Below are 19,328 nucleotides of genomic sequence, written 5' to 3'. Positions count from 1 at the left end.
TGGCTTCTTCCTTACTGAGCAGCCTTCCAGGTTATGTCGATATAGGACTCGTTTTACTGTGGATTTAGATACTTTTGTACTTGTTTCCTCCAGCATCTTCACATGGTGCTTTGCTGTTGTTCTGGGATTGATTTTTACTTTTCGCAACGAAGTACGTTCATCTCTAGGAGACAGAACACCGTCTCCTTCCTTAGCGGTACGACGGCTGCGTGGTCCCATGGTGTTTATACTTGCGTACTATTGTTTGTACAGATGAACATGGTACCTTCAGGCGTTTGGAAATTGCTCCCAAGGATGAGACTAGTGGTCTACATTTTTTTTTTTCTGAGGTCTTGGCTGATTTCTTTTGAGTTTCCCATGATGTCAAGCAAAAAGGCACTGAGTTTGAAGGTAGGCCTTGAAATACATCCACAGGTACACCTCCAATTGACTCAAATTATGTCAATTAGCCTATCAGAAGCTTCTAAAGCCATGAAATTTTCTGGAATTTTCTAAGCTGTTTAAAGGCACAGTCAACTTAGTGTATGTAAACTTCTGACCCACTGAATTATAAGTGAAATAATCTGTCTGTAAACAATTGTTGGAAAAATGACTTGTGTCATGCACAAAGTAATGTCCTAACCGACTTGCCAAAACTATAGTTTGTTGACAAAAAATGTGTGGATTGGTTGAAAAACGAGTTTTAATGACTCCAACCTAAGTGTATGTAAACTTCCGACTTCAACTGTGCATTGGATGTCATGTACATCTTGTTTCATACACTGTTTACTGTGTCTTTAGAGTCATGCTAATCTTGGTATTACTTTAAGTTCCTGTCACAACCAAAGTACACACATGTACATGCATTTGCAACCACAACACATGTACGCCACATACTTGTGCACACACCAATAGTCCTGTCAAGAATTTAATCCCAATTCCCCACATCAGCTTCACAACCTTTAATTTACAGAGCAATAAAAATAAACACACTCAATATATAAAAACATTGATATTAACAAAATAAAAACACTATCTAGTGAAACATACAATGACAACATTTGTCAAGTGCAACCATGAACATGTGTGTGGAATGTATGGTTTTCCTGTTATTTGTTCTTGTAGACCAAACACTTTTTTTTGAGCATCCATGCCAATGTTAATAAAAAAAAAAAGGAAATCAGTTACATAAGTATTCAGACCCTTAACTCAGTACTTTGTTGAAGCACCTTTGGCAGCGTTTACAGCCTCGAGTCTTCTTGGGTATGACGCTACAAGCTTGGCACACCCGTATTTGGAGAGTTTCTCCCATTCTTCTCTGCAGATCCTCTCAAACTCTGTCAGGTTGGATGTGGAGCGTCACTGCACAGTTATTTTCAGGTCTCTCCAGATGTTCGGTTGGGTTCAAGTGGGACCTTATATAGACAGGTGTGTGCCTTTCCAAATCATGTCCAATCAATTGAATTACAACAGGTGGACTCCAATCAAGTTGTAGAAACATCTCAAGGATGATCAATGGAAACAGGATGCACCTGACCTCAATTTCAAGTTTCATAACAAAGGGTCTGAGTACTTATGTAAATGTCATATTTCAGATTTTCTGTAACGTTTTTTATTTATTTGTCATTATGGGGTATTGTGTGTAGATTGATGTTTTATTTAATCAATTTTAGAATAAGGCTGTAACAAGAATATTAGGTAAAAGGGAAGGGGTCTGATGACTTCTTTGGTTCAGTGTTCTGGCTCAAGTCCAAACAGACAACGGTCTATTATATTATGTCTCATAACATGGCTTCTTTCAGTGTATGCCTTTCTGGTTTAAATTCTGAGGGATTGAGGTTCAAGCGACTTTCAGGCAGTTTCTCACTTAAACAGAACAGCTTTAAAAAAAATCTTTATGCACTTAAATATAACTGTTACACCTTTTTTTAATTTAATGGGATCCAGGGCTACACATTTAGCCCTGGACTTTTTACTTGCATATGTGTAATAAGACCTTACAGCGATAATAAAATAAAATACGGTACTAAAACCCGCCGGAGGCAACTTATTGGGATCTTAAAAAGTCTGTAAAAATGTCTTGAGCTGTAGCGTTTCCTCCACTGATATCCTGTTGTGGTAGAAGCTGAGTCCAGTCAGGAGCTCTATGTCTCGGACCCGGGAAGCATGGAACTGGGCCCACTCCTGGACCCATTGGAAGTCTGAGCCATTCTGAGGAGACAGGGAGGAGGAAAAGGAGGGCTGAGTCACTAACAATATTCATAGATTATCTTTACTAACAGCAAAACTAGAGAGGATCTCATATGATCTCCAGACCTAGGTCAAATACTCAATCAAATACTTTGAAATTCCTGAAAATAATTAGAGTGCAGCTGATTTAGCTTGAAATGTGCACGTTTGAGACGATTTAATTGGTTGCATTGTACAGGGCTAACTAAACGAAGTGCTGCTTAAGTATTTGACATACAGCATCTATTTAACCCAGGTCTGATTATCTCAGCCATCCTTTGGTCTGTTGACGTGTTACATTTCCTCAACAGGCTTTTCATGTGGCTCTGTAGGAAAGAGTAGGACAGCCAGCCAGAGCGGTGTGACTCACAGCACAGGTCTCAGTGTGGTCTGGTCTATGGGGGAGGGTGAAGGAGGTGGTCTCCAGGGGACCCTGGCAGTCAGCAGGGGAGAAGGAAGAGTTCCCACAGCTGGTCAGGATCACATAGAAGTGAGTGGGGATGGGAGCCTCGTGTCTGCAGGAGAGAAAGATGGAAACATGTTCATGTACAACTGAGAATTCAAAAAAAGCCAGCAGCAACAACACTCATGGATGATGAACTCTTACTGTGGTGCGCTAACTGTAGGAGTGTCAAAGTGTCCGTCGTAGTGCTGGTCAAAGATAGGTCCACTCATAACGTTGACCCCATTCAGCTGCTGGGAATATTTCACCAGGAGGACGTCATGGAAGTACGTCCAAACATCTGCAAACGTACGATCATATACTTATTAAAACGAGAAGTCACTGAACAATGTCTTCAGGGCCCGTATTCACAAAAATGTCTTAGACTGTTGATCTAGAAACAGTTTTGCCCTTTAGATCATAATAAATGTGATTAAATGGACAGTGTTGGGGGCTGATCCTAGAACAGCATTTCTACTCTGTAGACTTTCACCATTTGCCACCAGAGGGCAGTGAGTGTTTGTAAAGTTGTCCACAGAGTGCTTCTGTTCATGGATAAAAAATAAAAAATCCCCTTGCTTGATATGATATCATACTTCATAAACCCCTTTTTATGATGGATTACCAGTGTCCACGGGCATCAACAAAAGTAACAACCATTTTCATCTCACTTTCATCAATATGGAACCCACAAGGTGGCATCATATTGTACCATCCTAACCGCTATCCCATGACTGAGTGCCAAACGGTATCCTACAGCCCAGTGTTTAAAACGCTGTGGTATTATTTTCCATCCGAGTAGACATGACACCACACCACATTAGCAACATTGTCTGTCTGGGAAAGTCAGGAACACACCTTAAGCTCTACTACCAACACATTGACGGTCTATGAGTAACTATGCCACTAGTTGTTATAGGAATGTTGCATCAGGAGTGCTCATGTTCTCACAAATGATATTACGTGCCAAGCACAGAGTACAAAATGGGGTGGGATTTTGAACGTAACAAACTCCCCTTTTTTAGAATAGCATAGCAAGCAATCACTTTTGTCGAGCCAGTTACACAGAATGGAAAGTGAACAATAAAACACTAAAAGAGAGCTTAGGGAGTGGGCTGGGTTTTTACCGTGACCACTGCCTGATAATACGGTAACTCCCTGCGGCACTACTACTGTACACTACTGTCCCCTAGACAAAATGTAACAGAGATCCTATGTCTACTGAATAAATATGGCTCACTATGACCACGGTCAGATTACCATGTTAATTCACAGGGAAGCTTTTATGTTGACAGACCAATCTGAGATATCTCAGTTGGTGTGAAAGAGTTTTAAACCCTGCTCCTAAATCTACAGCTTGTTGTTAAGAGTTAAATATTTACTATGGAGTCAGCTTTTTTCCACTATTCAACTAGAACCTTAGAACCTAGGAAAAATGGTACGATGTAACAGGAAATACCAGGAAAACAAATTGTCCTAGTACATTATCTCAGCCGCTGGATCTTTGGGCTGAAATTTATACCTAATTGGCCAAGGCTAGTTCAAAATAGAATAGAGATGCAGGCTGGGAGTGTTAAATGCTGTAAGAGCAAAAGTAAAACTGACAGAAACTAAACGGAACAAAAATATAAAAACGCAACATGCAACAATTTCAAAGATTTTACTGAGTTACAGTTCATATAAGGAAATCAGTCAATTGAAATAAATTCATTAGGCCCTAAATCTATGGTTTTCACATGACTGGGAATACAGATATACATCTGTTGGTCACAGATACCTTTCAAAAAACAAGTATGGGTGTAGATCAGAAAACCAGTCAGTATCTGATGTGACCACCATTTGCCTCATGCAGCGCGACACATCTCCTTCACATATAGTTAATCAGGCTGCTGTTGATTATGGCCTGAGGAATGTTGTCCCACTCTTCTTCAATGGCTGTGCGAAGTTTCTGGATATTGTCGGGAACTGGAACATGCTGTAGTACACTCCAATCTAGAGCGTTCTTGGTGAGTATGCAGCCATGCAATAACTGGGACATTTTCAACTTCCAGGAATTGTGTGCAGATCCTTGCGACATGGGGCTGTGTATTATCATGCTGAAACGAGTTGATGGATGAATGGCAGGACAATGGGCCTCAGGAACTCATCATGGTATCTCTATGTATTCAAATTTCCATTGATAAAATGCAATTGTGTTCATTGTCCATTTGTGAAGAATGTCCTGGGCTGGTGTGGTTACACGTGGCCTGCGGTTCTGAGGCCGGTTGGATGTACTGCCAAATTCTCTAAAGCGGCTTATGGTAGAGAATTGAATATTACATTCTCTGGCAACAGCTCTGGTGGACATTCCTGGAATCAGCATGTCAATTGCACGCTCCCTCAACATCTGTGGGATTGAGTTGTGTGACAAAACTGCACATTTTAGAGTGGCCTTTTACTGTCACCAGCACAAGGTGCACCTGTGCAATTATGTTGTTTAATCAGCGTCTTGATATGCCACAACTTTCAGGTAGCTTGATTATCTTGGCAAAGGAGGAATGCTCACACAAGGATTTGAATTTGAGATAAATAATATTTGTGCATATGAACAATTTCTGGGAGCTTTAATTTCAGCTCATGAAACATGGAATTAACACTTTACATAGTGTTTTTTATTTTTGATCAGTATAGTACAAACCCATTAGTCCAGTGAGAAAAATCTTACAGTAGGCCTATACATACATCATGCAAAAACACTGTCCTAAGAAGTAATTTCCTGAAGCTGCATCTCCATAAGAAATCACACATACCTTGTTGAGTGTTTGAGCTATTATTGCACAGTACTGGAGATTTTTCTGTCTCTTAGCCAGCTAGCCTGACCTGCTCACCTTTAAAAGCAGGGTACATGGGCGCAATGTTGCTGGTGAGTAGTGACTCTGCCTCTGTTCCATTGGCACCCAGATCTGAAACATCAACATTAATGAATCACTTACACTTACACACACACTAAACACTAAACACTTCAATTCATTTAAATCATCAACTGGTCTTCAAAAGTTGTATGAGAACTATCCTGATTTAGTGTTAGAATCTGATGCACCGCTGGCTATATGCATGTACAGTAATATGGAGTAGGTATTTAACAAAAGGTTTGGGGTGTAACCTCCCATGTACTCACTGGGTGGATGCAGCAGGCCGTAGGACAGCGCAGGGTTGTCCTTGTATCTGACACAGTTCTGGCTGAAGAGCGGCGCCACACGGACGTCTGCACGGACACAGGCCTCCGCTACTGGACTCAGTGGCTGGACATTGTTCTGATGAGAGACGGGGACGAGAGAGATGATTCCAGTTCTTGAGCTCTTGTATTAGTTCTGTGAACCTGGTTTCATTCCTTATTGCAGGGTTGACTCAATATATACATTAGGATAGTGCTTTTCCTGTTACCTTCTCCTCAGATAAAATAAAACCATGACTCATCTACTTTCCTTCCTCTTAATAGCTTTTAGACAGAAAGTAATGGAATAAAAGGAGGATGTTGAGATAGAACGAAAGCCAGGGATAGATATACTGTAGAGACGTCCTGATTTACATTGAGGTTTTCACCACATAATGACAAACACAAGAAGCTGTGAAAGCCAGCACGAGTTAGGAAGATCTACAGCCAGCTAGCAGGGCCTGGGCAGCAGCTCAACTCAGCACTTCACACATCTTTACAACTTATTTCATATCCTAGCCAAAAACACTAACAAGAAAACTAACCAGAGAAACCCTAACCAGTTATTTATTTATTTTTTAAATGTAACCTTTATTTAACCAGATGAAACCTAACCAGATGAAACCTAACCAGATGAAACCTAACCAGATGAAACCTAACCAGATGAAACCCTAACCAGATGAAACCTAACCAGATGAAACCCTAACCAGAGAAACCCCAACCAGAGAAACCCCAACCAGAGAAACCCCAACCAGAGAAACCCCAACCAGAGAAACCCCAACCAGAGAAACCCCAACCAGAGAAACACTAACCAGAGAAACCCTAACCAGATGAAACCTAACCAGAGAAACCCTAACACTAACCAGAGAAACCCTAACACTAACCAGACACCCTAACACTAACCAGAGAAACCCTAACCAGAGAAACCCTAACCAGAGAAACCCTAACCAGAGAAACCCTAACCAGAGAAACCCTAACCAGAGAAACCCTAACACTAACCAGAGAAACCCTAACCAGAGTAACACTAACCAGAGAAACCCCAACACTAACCAGAGAAACCCTAACCAGAGAAACACTAACCAGAGAAACCCTAACACTAACCAGAGAAACCCTAACCAGAGACACCCTAACCAGAGACACCCTAACCAGAGACACCCTAACCAGAGACACCCTAACCAGAGACACTCTAACCAGAGACACCCTAACCAGAGACACCCTAACCAGAGACACCCTAACCAGAGACACCCTAACCAGAGAAACCCTAACCAGAGAAACCCTAACCAGAGAAACCCTAACCAGAGACACCCTAACACTAACCAGAGAAACCCTAACCAGAGAAACCCTAACACTAACCAGAGAAACCCTAACACTAACCAGAGAAACCCTAACCAGAGAAACCCTAACACTAACCAGAGAAACCCTAACCAGAGGAACACTAACCAGAGAAACACTAACACTAACCAGAGAAACACTAACCAGAGAAACACTAACACTTACGAGAGAAACCCTAACCAGAGAAACCCTAACCCTAACCAGAGAAACCCTAACCCTAACCAGAGAAACCATAACCCTAACCAGAGAAACCATAACCCTAACCAGAGAAACCCCAACCAGAGAAACCCCAACCAGAGAAACCCCAACCCTAACCAGAGAAACCCCAACCCTAACCAGAGAAACCCCAACCCTAACCAGAGAAACCCCAACACTAACCAGAGAAACCCCAACAAGAGAAACCCCAACACTAACCAGAGAAACCCCAACCAGAGAAACCCCAACACTAACCAGAGAAACCCCAACACTAACCAGAGACTCTTAACACTAACCAGATGAAACGTAACCAGATGAAACGTAACCAGATGAAACCCTAACCAGAGAAACCCTAACCAGAGAAACCCTAACCAGAGAAACCCTAACCAGAGAAACCCTAACCAGAGAAACCCTAACACTAACCAGAGAAACCCTAACCAGAGAAACCCTAACCAGAGAAACCCTAACACTAACCAGAGAAACCCTAACCAGAGAAACCCTAACCAGAGAAACCCTAACCAGAGAAACCCTAACCAGAACCAGAGAAACCCAAACCAGAGAAACCCAAACCAGAAAACCCAAACCAGAGAAACCCAAACCAGAGAAACCCAAACCAGAGAAACCCAAACCAGAGAAACCCCAACCAGAGAAACCCCAACCAGAGAAACCCCAACCAGAGAAACCCCAACCAGAGAAACCCTAACACTAACCAGAGAAACCCTAACATTAACCAGAGAAACCCTAACCAGAGAAACACTAACCAGAGAAACCCTAACACTAACCAGAGAAACCCTAACCAGATGAAACCTAACCAGAGAAGCCCTAACCAGAGAAGCCCTAACCAGAGAAACCCTAACCAGATGAAACCTAACCAAAGAAACCCTAACACTAACCAGAGAAACCCTAACCAGAGAAACACTAACCAGAGAAACCCTAAGAGCCCTTATTTACAATGACGGCCTACCCCGGCCAAACCCGGAATACGCTGGGCCAATCACAGCCGGATGTGATACAGCCTAGATTCGAACCAGGGACTGTAACAGATGCAGTGCCTTAGACCATTGCACCACTTGGGAGCCCGAGAGAAACTAACTAAAGAAACCCCAACCAGAGAAACCCCAACCAGAGAAACTCCAACCAGAGAAACACTAACACTAACCAGAGAAACCCTAACCAGATAAACACTAACACTAACCAGAGAAACACTAACACTAACCAGAGAAACACTAACACTAACCAGAGAAACCCTAACCAGAGAAACCCTAACCAGAGAAACACTAACCAGAGAAACACTAACACTAACCAGAGAAACCCTAACCAGAGAAACAGTAACCAGAGAAACCCTAAACCAGAGAAACCCTAACACTAACCAGAGAAACCCTAACCAGAGAAACCCTAACCAGAGAAACACTAACACTAACCAGAGAAACCCTAACCAGAGAAACCCTAACACTAACCAGAGAAACACTAACACTAACCAGAGAAACCCTAACCAGAGAAACCCTAACCAGAGAAACCCTAACCAGAGAAACCCTAACCAGAGAAACACTAACACTAACCAGAGAAACCCTAACCAGAGAAACCCTAACCAGAGAAACCCTAACACTAACCAGAGAAACCCTAACACTAACCAGAGAAACCCTAACACTAACCAGAGAAACACTAACACTAACCAGAGAAACCCTAACACTAACCAGAGAAACACTAACACTAACCAGAGAAACCCCAACCAGAGAAACCCCAACCAGAGAAACCCTAACACTAACCAGAGAAACCCTAACCAGAGAAACCCTAACCAGAGAAACCCTAACCATAGAAACCCTAACCATAGAAACCCTAACCATAGAAACCCTAACCAGATAAACCCTAACACTAACCAGAGAAACCTTAACCAGAGAAACCTTAACCAGAGAAACCCTAACCAGAGAAACAATAACAATAGAAACCCTAACACTAACCAGAGAAACCCCAACCAGAGACACCCTAACACTAACCAGAGACACCCTAACACTAACCAGACACCCTAACACTAACCAGAGAAACCCTAACCAGAGAAACCCTAACCAGAGAAACACTAACACTAACCAGAGAAACACTAACCAGAGAAAACCTAACACTAACCAGAGAAACCCTAACCAGAGAAACCCTAACACTAACCAGAGAAACCCCAACACTAACCAGAGAAACCCCAACCAGAGAAACCCTAACCAGAGAAACCCTAACCAGAGAAACCCTAACACTAACCAGAGAAACCCTAACCAGAGAAACCCTAACACTAACCAGAGAAACCCTAACACTAACCAGAGAAACCCTAACCAGAGAAACCCTAACACTAACCAGAGAAACCATAACACTAACCAGAGAAACCCTAACACTAACCAGAGAAACTCTAACCAGAGAAACCCTAACACTAACCAGAGAAACACTAACCAGAGAAACACTAACCAGAGAAACCCTAACCAGAGAAACCCTAACACTAACCAGAGGAACACTAACCAGAGGAACCCTAACCAGAGAAACACTAACACTAACCAGAGAAACCCTAACACTAACCAGAGAAACCCTAACCAGAGAAACCCTAACCAGAGAAACCCTAACCAGAGAAACCCTAACACTAACCAGAGAAACCCTAACCAGAGAAACACTAACCAGAGGAACCCGAACCAGAGAAACACTAAACACTAACCAGAGAAACACTAACCAGAGAAACACTAACACTTACGAGAGAAACCCTAACCAGAGAAACCCTAACCAGAGAAACCATAACCCTAACCAGAGAAACCATAACCCTAACCAGAGAAACCCCAACCCTAACCAGAGAAACCCCAACCCTAACCAGAGAAACCCCAACACTAACCAGAGAAACCCCAACAAGAGAAACCCCAACACTAACCAGAGAAACCCCAAACAGAGAAACCCCAACACTAACCAGAGAAACCCCAACCAGAGAAACCCCAACCAGAGAAACCCCAACCCTAACCAGAGAAACCCCAACCCTAACCAGAGAAACCCCAACACTAACCAGAGAAACCCCAACACTAACCAGAGAAACCCCAACAAGAGAAACCCCAACACTAACCAGAGAAACCCCAACCAGAGAAACCCCAACACTAACCAGAGAAACCCCAACCAGAGAAACCCCAAGACTAACCAGAGAAACCCTAACACTAACCAGAGACTCTTAACACTAACCAGATGAAACCTAACCAGATGAAACGTAACCAGATGAAACCTAACCAGAGAAACCCTAACCAGAGAAACCCTAACCCTAAACAGAGAAACCCTAACCAGAGAAACCCTAACACTAACCAGAGAAACCCTAACCAGAGAAACCCTAACCAGAGAAACCCTAACCAGAGAAACCCTAACCAGAGAAACCCTAACCAGAGAAACCCTAACCAGAGAAACCCTAACCAGAACCAGAGAAACCCAAACCAGAGAAACCCAAACCAGAGAAACCCAAACCAGAGAAACCCCAACCAGAGAAACCCCAACCAGAGAAACACCAACCAGAGAAACCCCAACCAGAGAAACCCTAACACTAACCAGAGAAACCCTAACATTAACCAGAGAAACCCTAACCAGAGAAACACTTACCAGAGAAACCCTAACACTAACCAGAGAAACCCTAACCAGAGAAACCCTAACCAGAGAAGCCCTAACCAGAGAAACCCTAACCAGATGAAACCTAACCAAAGAAACCCTAACACTAACCAGAGAAACACTAACCAGAGAAACCCTAACCAGAGAAACCCTAACCAGAGAAACACTAACCAGAGAAACCCTAAGAGCCCTTATTTACAATGACGGCCTACCCCGGCCAAACCCGGAATACGCTGGGCCAATCACAGCCGGATGTGATACAGCCTAGATTCGAACCAGGGACTGTAACAGATGCAGTGCCTTAGACCATTGCACCACTTGGGAGCCCGAGAGAAACTAACTAAAGAAACCCCAACCAGAGAAACCCCAACCAGAGAAACTCCAACCAGAGAAACACTAACACTAACCAGAGAAACACTAACCAGAGAAACCCTAACCAGATAAACACTAACACTAACCAGAGAAACACTAACACTAACCAGAGAAACCCTAACCAGAGAAACCCTAACCAGAGAAACACTAACCAGAGAAACACTAACACTAACCAGAGAAACCCTAACCAGAGAAACAGTAACCAGAGAAACCCTAAACCAGAGAAACCCTAACACTAACCAGAGAAACCCTAACCAGAGAAACCCTAACCAGAGAAACACTAACACTAACCAGAGAAACCCTAACCAGAGAAACCCTAACACTAACCAGAGAAACCCTAACCAGAGAAACCCTAACACTAACCAGAGAAACACTAACCCTAACCAGAGAAACCCTAACCAGAGAAACCCTAACCAGAGAAAGCCTAACCAGAGAAACCCTAACCAGAGAAACCCTAACCAGAGAAACACTAACCCTAACCAGAGAAACCCTAACCAGAGAAACCCTAACCAGAGAAACCCTAACCAGAGAAACCCTAACACTAACCAGAGAAACCCTAACACTAACCAGAGAAACCCTAACACTAACCAGAGAAACACTAACACTAACCAGAGAAACCCCAACCAGAGAAACCCCAACCAGAGAAACCCTAACACTAACCAGAGAAACCCTAACCAGAGAAACCCTAACCATAGAAACCCTAACCAGAGAAACCCTAACCATAGAAACCCTAACCAGAGAAACACTAACCAGATAAACCCTAACACTAACCAGAGAAACCTTAACCAGAGAAACCTTAACCAGAGAAACCCTAACCAGAGAAACACTAACCAGAGAAACACTAACACTAACCAGAGAAACACTAACCAGAGAAACACTAACACTAACCAGAGAAACACTAACCAGAGAAACCCTAACCAGAGAAACCCTAACCAGAGAAACCCTAACACTAACCAGAGAAACCCTAACCAGAGAAACCCTAACACTAACCAGAGAAACCCTAACACTAACCAGAGAAACCCCAACCAGAGAAACACTAACCAGAGAAACCCTAACCAGAGAAACCCTAACCAGAGAAACCCTAACACTAACCAGAGAAACACTAACCAGAGAAACCCTAACACTAACCAGAGAAACACTAACCCTAACCAGAGAAACCCTAACCAGAGAAACCCTAACCAGAGAAACCCTAACACTAACCAGAGAAACCCTAACACTAACCAGAGAAACCCTAACCAGAGAAACACTGACACTATCCAGAGAAACCCTAACCAGAGAAACCCTAACCAGAGAAACCCTAACCAGAGAAACCCTAACCAGAGAAACACTAACACTAACCAGAGAAACACTAACCAGAGAAACCCTAACACTAACCAGAGAAACCCTAACCAGAGAAACCCTAACACTAACCAGAGAAACCCCAACACTATCCAGAGAAACCCCAACACTAACCAGAGAAACCCCAACACTAACCAGAGAAACCCCAACCAGAGAAACCCCAACCAGAGAAACCCCAACCAGAGAAACCCTAACCAGAGAAACCCTAACCAGAGAAACCCTAACCAGAGAAACCCTAACCAGAGAAACCCTAACACTAACCAGAGAAACCCTAACCAGAGAAACCCTAACACTAACCAGAGAAACCCTAACCAGAGAAACCCTAACACTAACCAGAGAAACCCTAACCAGAGAAACCCTAACACTAACCAGAGAAACCCTAACCAGAGAAACCCTAACACTAACCAGAGAAACCCCAACACTAACCAGAGAAACCCCAACACTAACCAGAGAAACCCCAACACTAACCAGAGAAACCCCAACACTAACCAGAGAAACCCCAACACTAACCAGAGACTCCCCAACACTAACCAGAGAAACCCCAACCAGAGAAACCCTAACCAGAGAAACCCTAACCAGAGAAACCCTAACCAGAGAAACCCTAACACTAACCAGAGAAACCCTAACCAGAGAAACCCTAACACTAACCAGAGAAACCCTAACCAGAGAAACCCTAACACCAACCAGAGAAACACTAACCAGAGAAACCCTAACACTAACCAGAGAAACACTAACCAGAGAAACACTAACCAGAGAAACCCTAACCAGAGAAACCCTAACACTAACCAGAGAAACCCTAACCAGAGAAACCCTAACACTAACCACAGAAACCCAAACACTAACCAGAGACACCCTAACACTAACCAGAGACACCCTAACACTAACCAGAGACACCCTAACCAGAGAAACCCTAACCAGAGAAACCCTAACCAGAGAAACACTAACACTAACCAGAGAAACACTAACCAGAGAAACCCTAACACTAACCAGAGAAACCCTAACCAGAGAAACCCTAACACTAACCAGAGAAACCCCAACACTAACCAGAGAAACCCCAACCAGAGAAACCCTAACCAGAGAAACCCTAACACTAACCAGAGAAACCCTAACCAGAGAAACCCTAACACTAACCAGAGAAACCCTAACCAGAGAAACCCTAACACTAACCAGAGAAACCCTAACCAGAGAAACCCTAACACTAACCAGAGAAACCATAACCAGAGAAACCCTAACACTAACCAGAGAAACCCTAACACTAACCAGAGAAACTCTAACCAGAGAAACCCTAACACTAACCAGAGAAACACTAACCAGAGAAACACTAACCAGAGAAACACTAACCAGAGAAACCCTAACCAGAGAAACCCTAACACTAACCAGAGACACCCTAACACTAACCAGAGACACCCTAACACTAACCAGAGACACCCTAACACTAACCAGAGACACCCTAACATTAACCAGAGAAACCCTAACCAGAGAAACCCTAACACTAACCAGAGAAACACTAACCAGAGAAACCCTAACACTAACCAGAGAAACCCTAACCAGAGAAACCCTAACACTAACCAGAGAAACCCTAACACTAACCAGAGAAACCCTAACCAGAGAAACCCTAACCAGAGACACCCTAACACTAACCAGAGAAACCCTAACCAGAGAAACCCTAACACTAACCAGAGAAACCCTAACACTAACCAGAGAAACCCTAACACTAACCAGAGAAACCCTAACACTAACCAGAGACACCCAAACACTAACCAGAGACACCCAAACACTAACCAGAGACACCCAAACACTAACCAGAGACACCCAAACACTAACCAGAGACACCCTAACACTAACCAGAGAAACACTAACCAGAGAAACACTAACCAGAGAAACACTAACCAGAGAAACACTAAACAGAGAAACCCTAAACAGAGAAACCCTAACCAGAGAAACCCTAACCAGAGAAACCCTAACCAGAGAAACCCTAACCAGAGAAACCCTAACACTAACCAGAGAAACACTAAACAGAGAAACCCTAACCAGAGAAACCCTAACCAGAGAAACCCTAACCAGAGAAACAGTAACCAGAGAAACCCTAAACCAGAGAAACCCTAACACTAACCAGAGAAACCCTAACCAGAGAAACCCTAACCAGAGAAACACTAACACTAACCAGAGAAACCCTAACCAGAGAAACCCTAACACTAACCAGAGAAACCCTAACCAGAGAAACCGTAACACTAACCAGAGAAACCCTAACCAGAGAAACCCTAACACTAACCAGAGAAACACTAACACTAACCAGAGAAACACTAACCAGAGAAACCCTAACCAGAGAAACCCTAACCAGAGAAACCCTAACCAGAGAAACCCTAACCAGAGAAACACTAACCAGAGAAACACTAACCAGAGAAACACTAACACTAACCAGAGAAACCCTAACCAGAGAAACACTAACACTAACCAGAGAAACACTAACACTAACCAGAGAAACACTAACACTAACCAGAGAAACACTAACACTAACCAGAGAAACACTAACACTAACCAGAGAAACCCCAACCAGAGAAACCCCAACCAGAGAAACCCTAACACTAACCAGAGAAACACTAACCAGAGAAACCCTAACCAGAGAAACCCTAACCAGAGAAACACTAACCATAGAAACACTAACCATAGAAACCCTAACACTAACCAGAGAAACCTTAACCAGAGAAACCTTAACCAGAGAAACCTTAACCAGAGAAACCTTAACCAGAGAAACCTTAACCAGAGAAACACTAACCAGAGAAACACTAACACTAACCAGAGAAACACTAACCAGAGAAACCCTAACACTAACCAGAGAAAACCTAACCAGAGAAACCCTAACACTAACCAGAGAAACCCTAACACTAACCAGAGAAACCCCAACCAGAGAAACCCTAACCAGAGAAACCCTAACCAGAGAAACCCTAACCAGAGAAACCCTAACCAGAGAAACACTAACCAGAGAAACACTAACACTAACCAGAGAAACACTAACCCTAACCAGAGAAACCCTAACCAGAGAAACCCTAACACTAACCAGAGAAACCCTAACACTAACCAGAGAAACCCTAACCAGAGAAACCCTAACCAGAGAAACCCTAACCAGAGAAACCCTAACCAGAGAAACACTGACACTAACCAGAGAAACCCTAATCAGAGAAACCCTAACCAGAGAAACCCTAACCAGAGAAACACTAACACTAACCAGAGAAACACTAACCAGAGAAACACTAACCAGAGAAACCCCAACCAGAGAAACCCTAACCAGAGAAACCCTAACCAGAGAAACCCTAACCAGAGAAACACTAACAAGAGAAACCCTAACCAGAGAAACACTAACCAGAGAAACACTAACACTAACCAGAGAAACACTAACACTAACCAGAGAAACACTAACACTAACCAGAGAAACACTAACCCTAACCAGAGAAACCCTAACCAGAGAAACCCTAACACTAACCAGAGAAACCCTAACACTAACCAGAGAAACCCTAACCAGAGAAACCCTAACCAGAGAAACCCTAACCAGAGAAACCCTAACCAGAGAAACACTGACACTAACCAGAGAAACCCTAATCAGAGAAACCCTAACCAGAGAAACCCTAACCAGAGAAACACTAACACTAACCAGAGAAACACTAACCAGAGAAACACTAACCAGAGAAACCCTAACACTAACCAGAGAAACCCCAACACTAACCATAGAAACCCCAACCAGAGAAACCCTAACACTAACCAGAGAAACCCTAACCAGAGAAACCCTAACACTAACCAGAGAAACCCTAACCAGAGAAACCCTAACACTAACCAGAGAAACCCTAACCAGAGAAACCCTAACACTAACCAGAGAAACCCTAACCAGAGAAACCCTAACACTAACCAGAGAAACCCTAACACTAACCAGAGAAACTCTAACCAGAGAAACCCTAACACTAACCAGAGAAACACTAACCAGAGAAACCCTAACCAGAGAAACCCTAACACTAACCAGAGAAACCCTAACACTAACCAGAGAAACCCTAACACTAACCAGAGACACCCTAACACTAACCAGAGACACCCTAACATTAACCAGAGAAACCCTAACCAGAGAAACCCTAACACTAACCAGAGAAACACTAACCAGAGAAACCCTAACACTAACCAGAGAAACCCTAACACTAACCAGAGAAACCCTAACCAGAGAAACCCTAACCAGAGAAACCCTAACCAGAGACACCCTAACACTAACCAGAGAAACCCTAACCAGAGAAACCCTAACACTAACCAGAGAAACCCTAACACTAACCAGAGAAACCCTAACACTAACCAGAGAAAACCTAACACTAACCAGAGACACCCAAACACTAACCAGAGAAACCCTAACACTAACCAGAGAAACACTAACCAGAGAAACCCTAACACTAACCAGAGAAACCCTAACCAGAGAAACCCTAACACTAACCAGAGAAACACTAACCAGAGAAACCCTAACACTAACCAGAGAAACCCTAACACTAACCAGAGAAACCCTAACACTAACCAGAGAAACCCTAACCCTAACCAGAGAAACCCTAACCAGAGACACCCTAACACTAACCAGAGAAACCCTAACCAGAGAAACCCTAACCCTAACCAGAGAAACCCTAACACTAACCAGAGAAACGCTAACCAGAGAAACGCTAACCAGAGAAACGCTAACCAGAGAAACACTAACCAGAGAAACCCTAACACTAACCAGAGAAACCCCAACCAGAGAAACCCTAACCAGAGAAACCCTAACCAGAGAAACCCTAACCAGAGAAACCCTAACCAGAGAAACCCTAACACTAACCAGAGACACCCTAACACTAACCAGAGAAACCCTAACCAGAGAAACCCTAACCCTAACCAGAGAAACCCTAACACTAACCAGAGAAACGCTAACCAGAGAAACGCTAACCAGAGAAACACTAACCAGAGAAACCCTAACCAGAGAAACCCTAACACTAACCAGAGAAACCCCAACCAGAGAAACCCTAACCAGAGAAACCCTAACCAGAGAAACCCTAACCAGAGAAACCCTAACACTAACCAGAGAAACCCTAACACTAACCAGAGAAACCCTAACTAGATGAAACCTAACCAGAGAAACCCTAACCAGAGAAACCCTAACACTAACCAGAGAAACCCCAACCAGAGAAACTCCAACCAGAGAAACATAATACAACAGTGCATCTCCAACATGACATAATATCTATCTGTAGACATTAAAGAGAGCCAGAGTGGAATGGAGGTGGTTTAGAACCACGCTCGCGTGAGGGGTAACATTTCCTAAGATTCTGAAGACTTGCGTTAACTTCCCCAAGCAAATGCCTTGGCTATATCTAAGCAGACTAACACATACCTGGGTATGAATCCTGGTCGTTCACACAAGCACAAAAAGACTCACCAGTGGGTTAATTGTGTAGGCGACCCATAAGGGCATGAGAGTATCTTTGCTGTAACCGTTGATGTAGTCGGCATGGTGCAGGACACAGTACTCTGAATTCTCCTGGAGAACTCGAGGGATTCCATATGGTAGGTGAAGAGCCTTGGTTCCGGAATCTAAGGGAGGGGAGGGTGTGATAAAAAACACAATCAGTGACAAAATAGAGCCATGATTATGCTAACTGGAGTGTTTGGCAAAGCTTTTACTACTAAGCCATTACAAAGAGATCCCATGAAGTGTGTACTCACTGGAAATGTCTTTGATGAGTTGCCTGTTCATAATCTTCTCCTGAAACATATATTTTCAGCATGTTAGTGTGTCTGTCAACTTCTCTCCCTCTAATGAGTGCTTCTGGGTTATCAATCATAAAGTGAGGATAAATATTCATTTCAATGAAGCACCGTTCAAACATTGAGGATTTAGAGTGTTATGGACAGGACAGACCCTCTGTCTACCCCTCCCCTCCCAGTCCTGCTCTCTGGGGATGGATGTGCAAGTTTGAGGATACACCCCCCCTCCCTGATTGTACCCCCTGGTCATACCGCTGCTTTGGTGCGGGTGCTGCAGCTGCAGCCCAGGTGGTCAGAGGGGGCAAGGCCACTGGCCACACAGGTGGAGTTAGAGGAGAGCTCAGCTGGGTACACGGGGCGGTGAGGAGGGTTCTTCAGGAGGTGGTTCAGACTCCCATGGGTCCCGTTGTTAGGAGCAGGGGGAACGTCCAACAAATCTGACAGGCAAAGAGAGAGGGTGATAGAGAGAGAGACGGGGGGGGGGGATAAAGTGATAGTAGAGAGTTGAAAAGGTATTTTCTTTAACTGACTAGATTTGATCTAATGGGCTAACTGTACAGAACAGCTGTGTGACTATGGACTTTGTTTCCAGCGGTGGTGCTGTGGCCTTCTCAACTGGCACATCCTCTTTGAAACTTATCACAATGTTGAGAAATAGTCTCGGGAGTTCTGTATAGAAGTGGTTGAAATGATGCTATAATGAATGTAAAGCCAGTTCGGCCTGCTGAAATAGTTTCACTTTAGAGAAGTAATATGTAGCCTGGGTACCAGTCTGTTTAGATATCATTCCACTCCTTTGGCATGACAATTCCATCAGGAGTTGGCAAGAGAGCAGAAACAGACTGGCACCCAGGCTAATCCTTTCTAGTTATGCAACAGGACATT

At 43.5% G+C, this 19,328-nt stretch overlaps 1 protein-coding gene across 1 annotated transcript in view; it reads right to left on the bottom strand.

The window, feature by feature from the left end:
• Positions 1–894: 894 nt before the first annotated feature.
• Positions 895–19,328, bottom strand: part of enpp1 (ectonucleotide pyrophosphatase/phosphodiesterase 1) — a 63,666-nt gene continuing 45,232 nt past the window's right edge. The window contains exons 18-25 of the mRNA XM_055873127.1: positions 18,696–18,880; positions 18,402–18,441; positions 18,115–18,269; positions 5,808–5,943; positions 5,518–5,592; positions 2,816–2,951; positions 2,579–2,723; positions 895–2,190 (exon numbers count right to left, since the gene is read on the bottom strand). Of these exons, the coding sequence (XP_055729102.1) occupies positions 2,038–2,190; positions 2,579–2,723; positions 2,816–2,951; positions 5,518–5,592; positions 5,808–5,943; positions 18,115–18,269; positions 18,402–18,441; positions 18,696–18,880 (1,025 nt within the window). The 3' untranslated portion in view covers positions 895–2,037. The remainder of the gene's footprint in view (positions 2,191–2,578; positions 2,724–2,815; positions 2,952–5,517; positions 5,593–5,807; positions 5,944–18,114; positions 18,270–18,401; positions 18,442–18,695; positions 18,881–19,328) is intronic.

The sequence above is a fragment of the Salvelinus fontinalis genome, chromosome 20, assembly GCF_029448725.1.
Source record: "Salvelinus fontinalis isolate EN_2023a chromosome 20, ASM2944872v1, whole genome shotgun sequence".
Taxonomy (NCBI): Eukaryota; Metazoa; Chordata; class Actinopteri; order Salmoniformes; family Salmonidae; genus Salvelinus; species Salvelinus fontinalis.
Note: the sequence above shows the minus strand (reverse complement) of the source record. Positions and strands in the feature narration are given on the sequence as shown.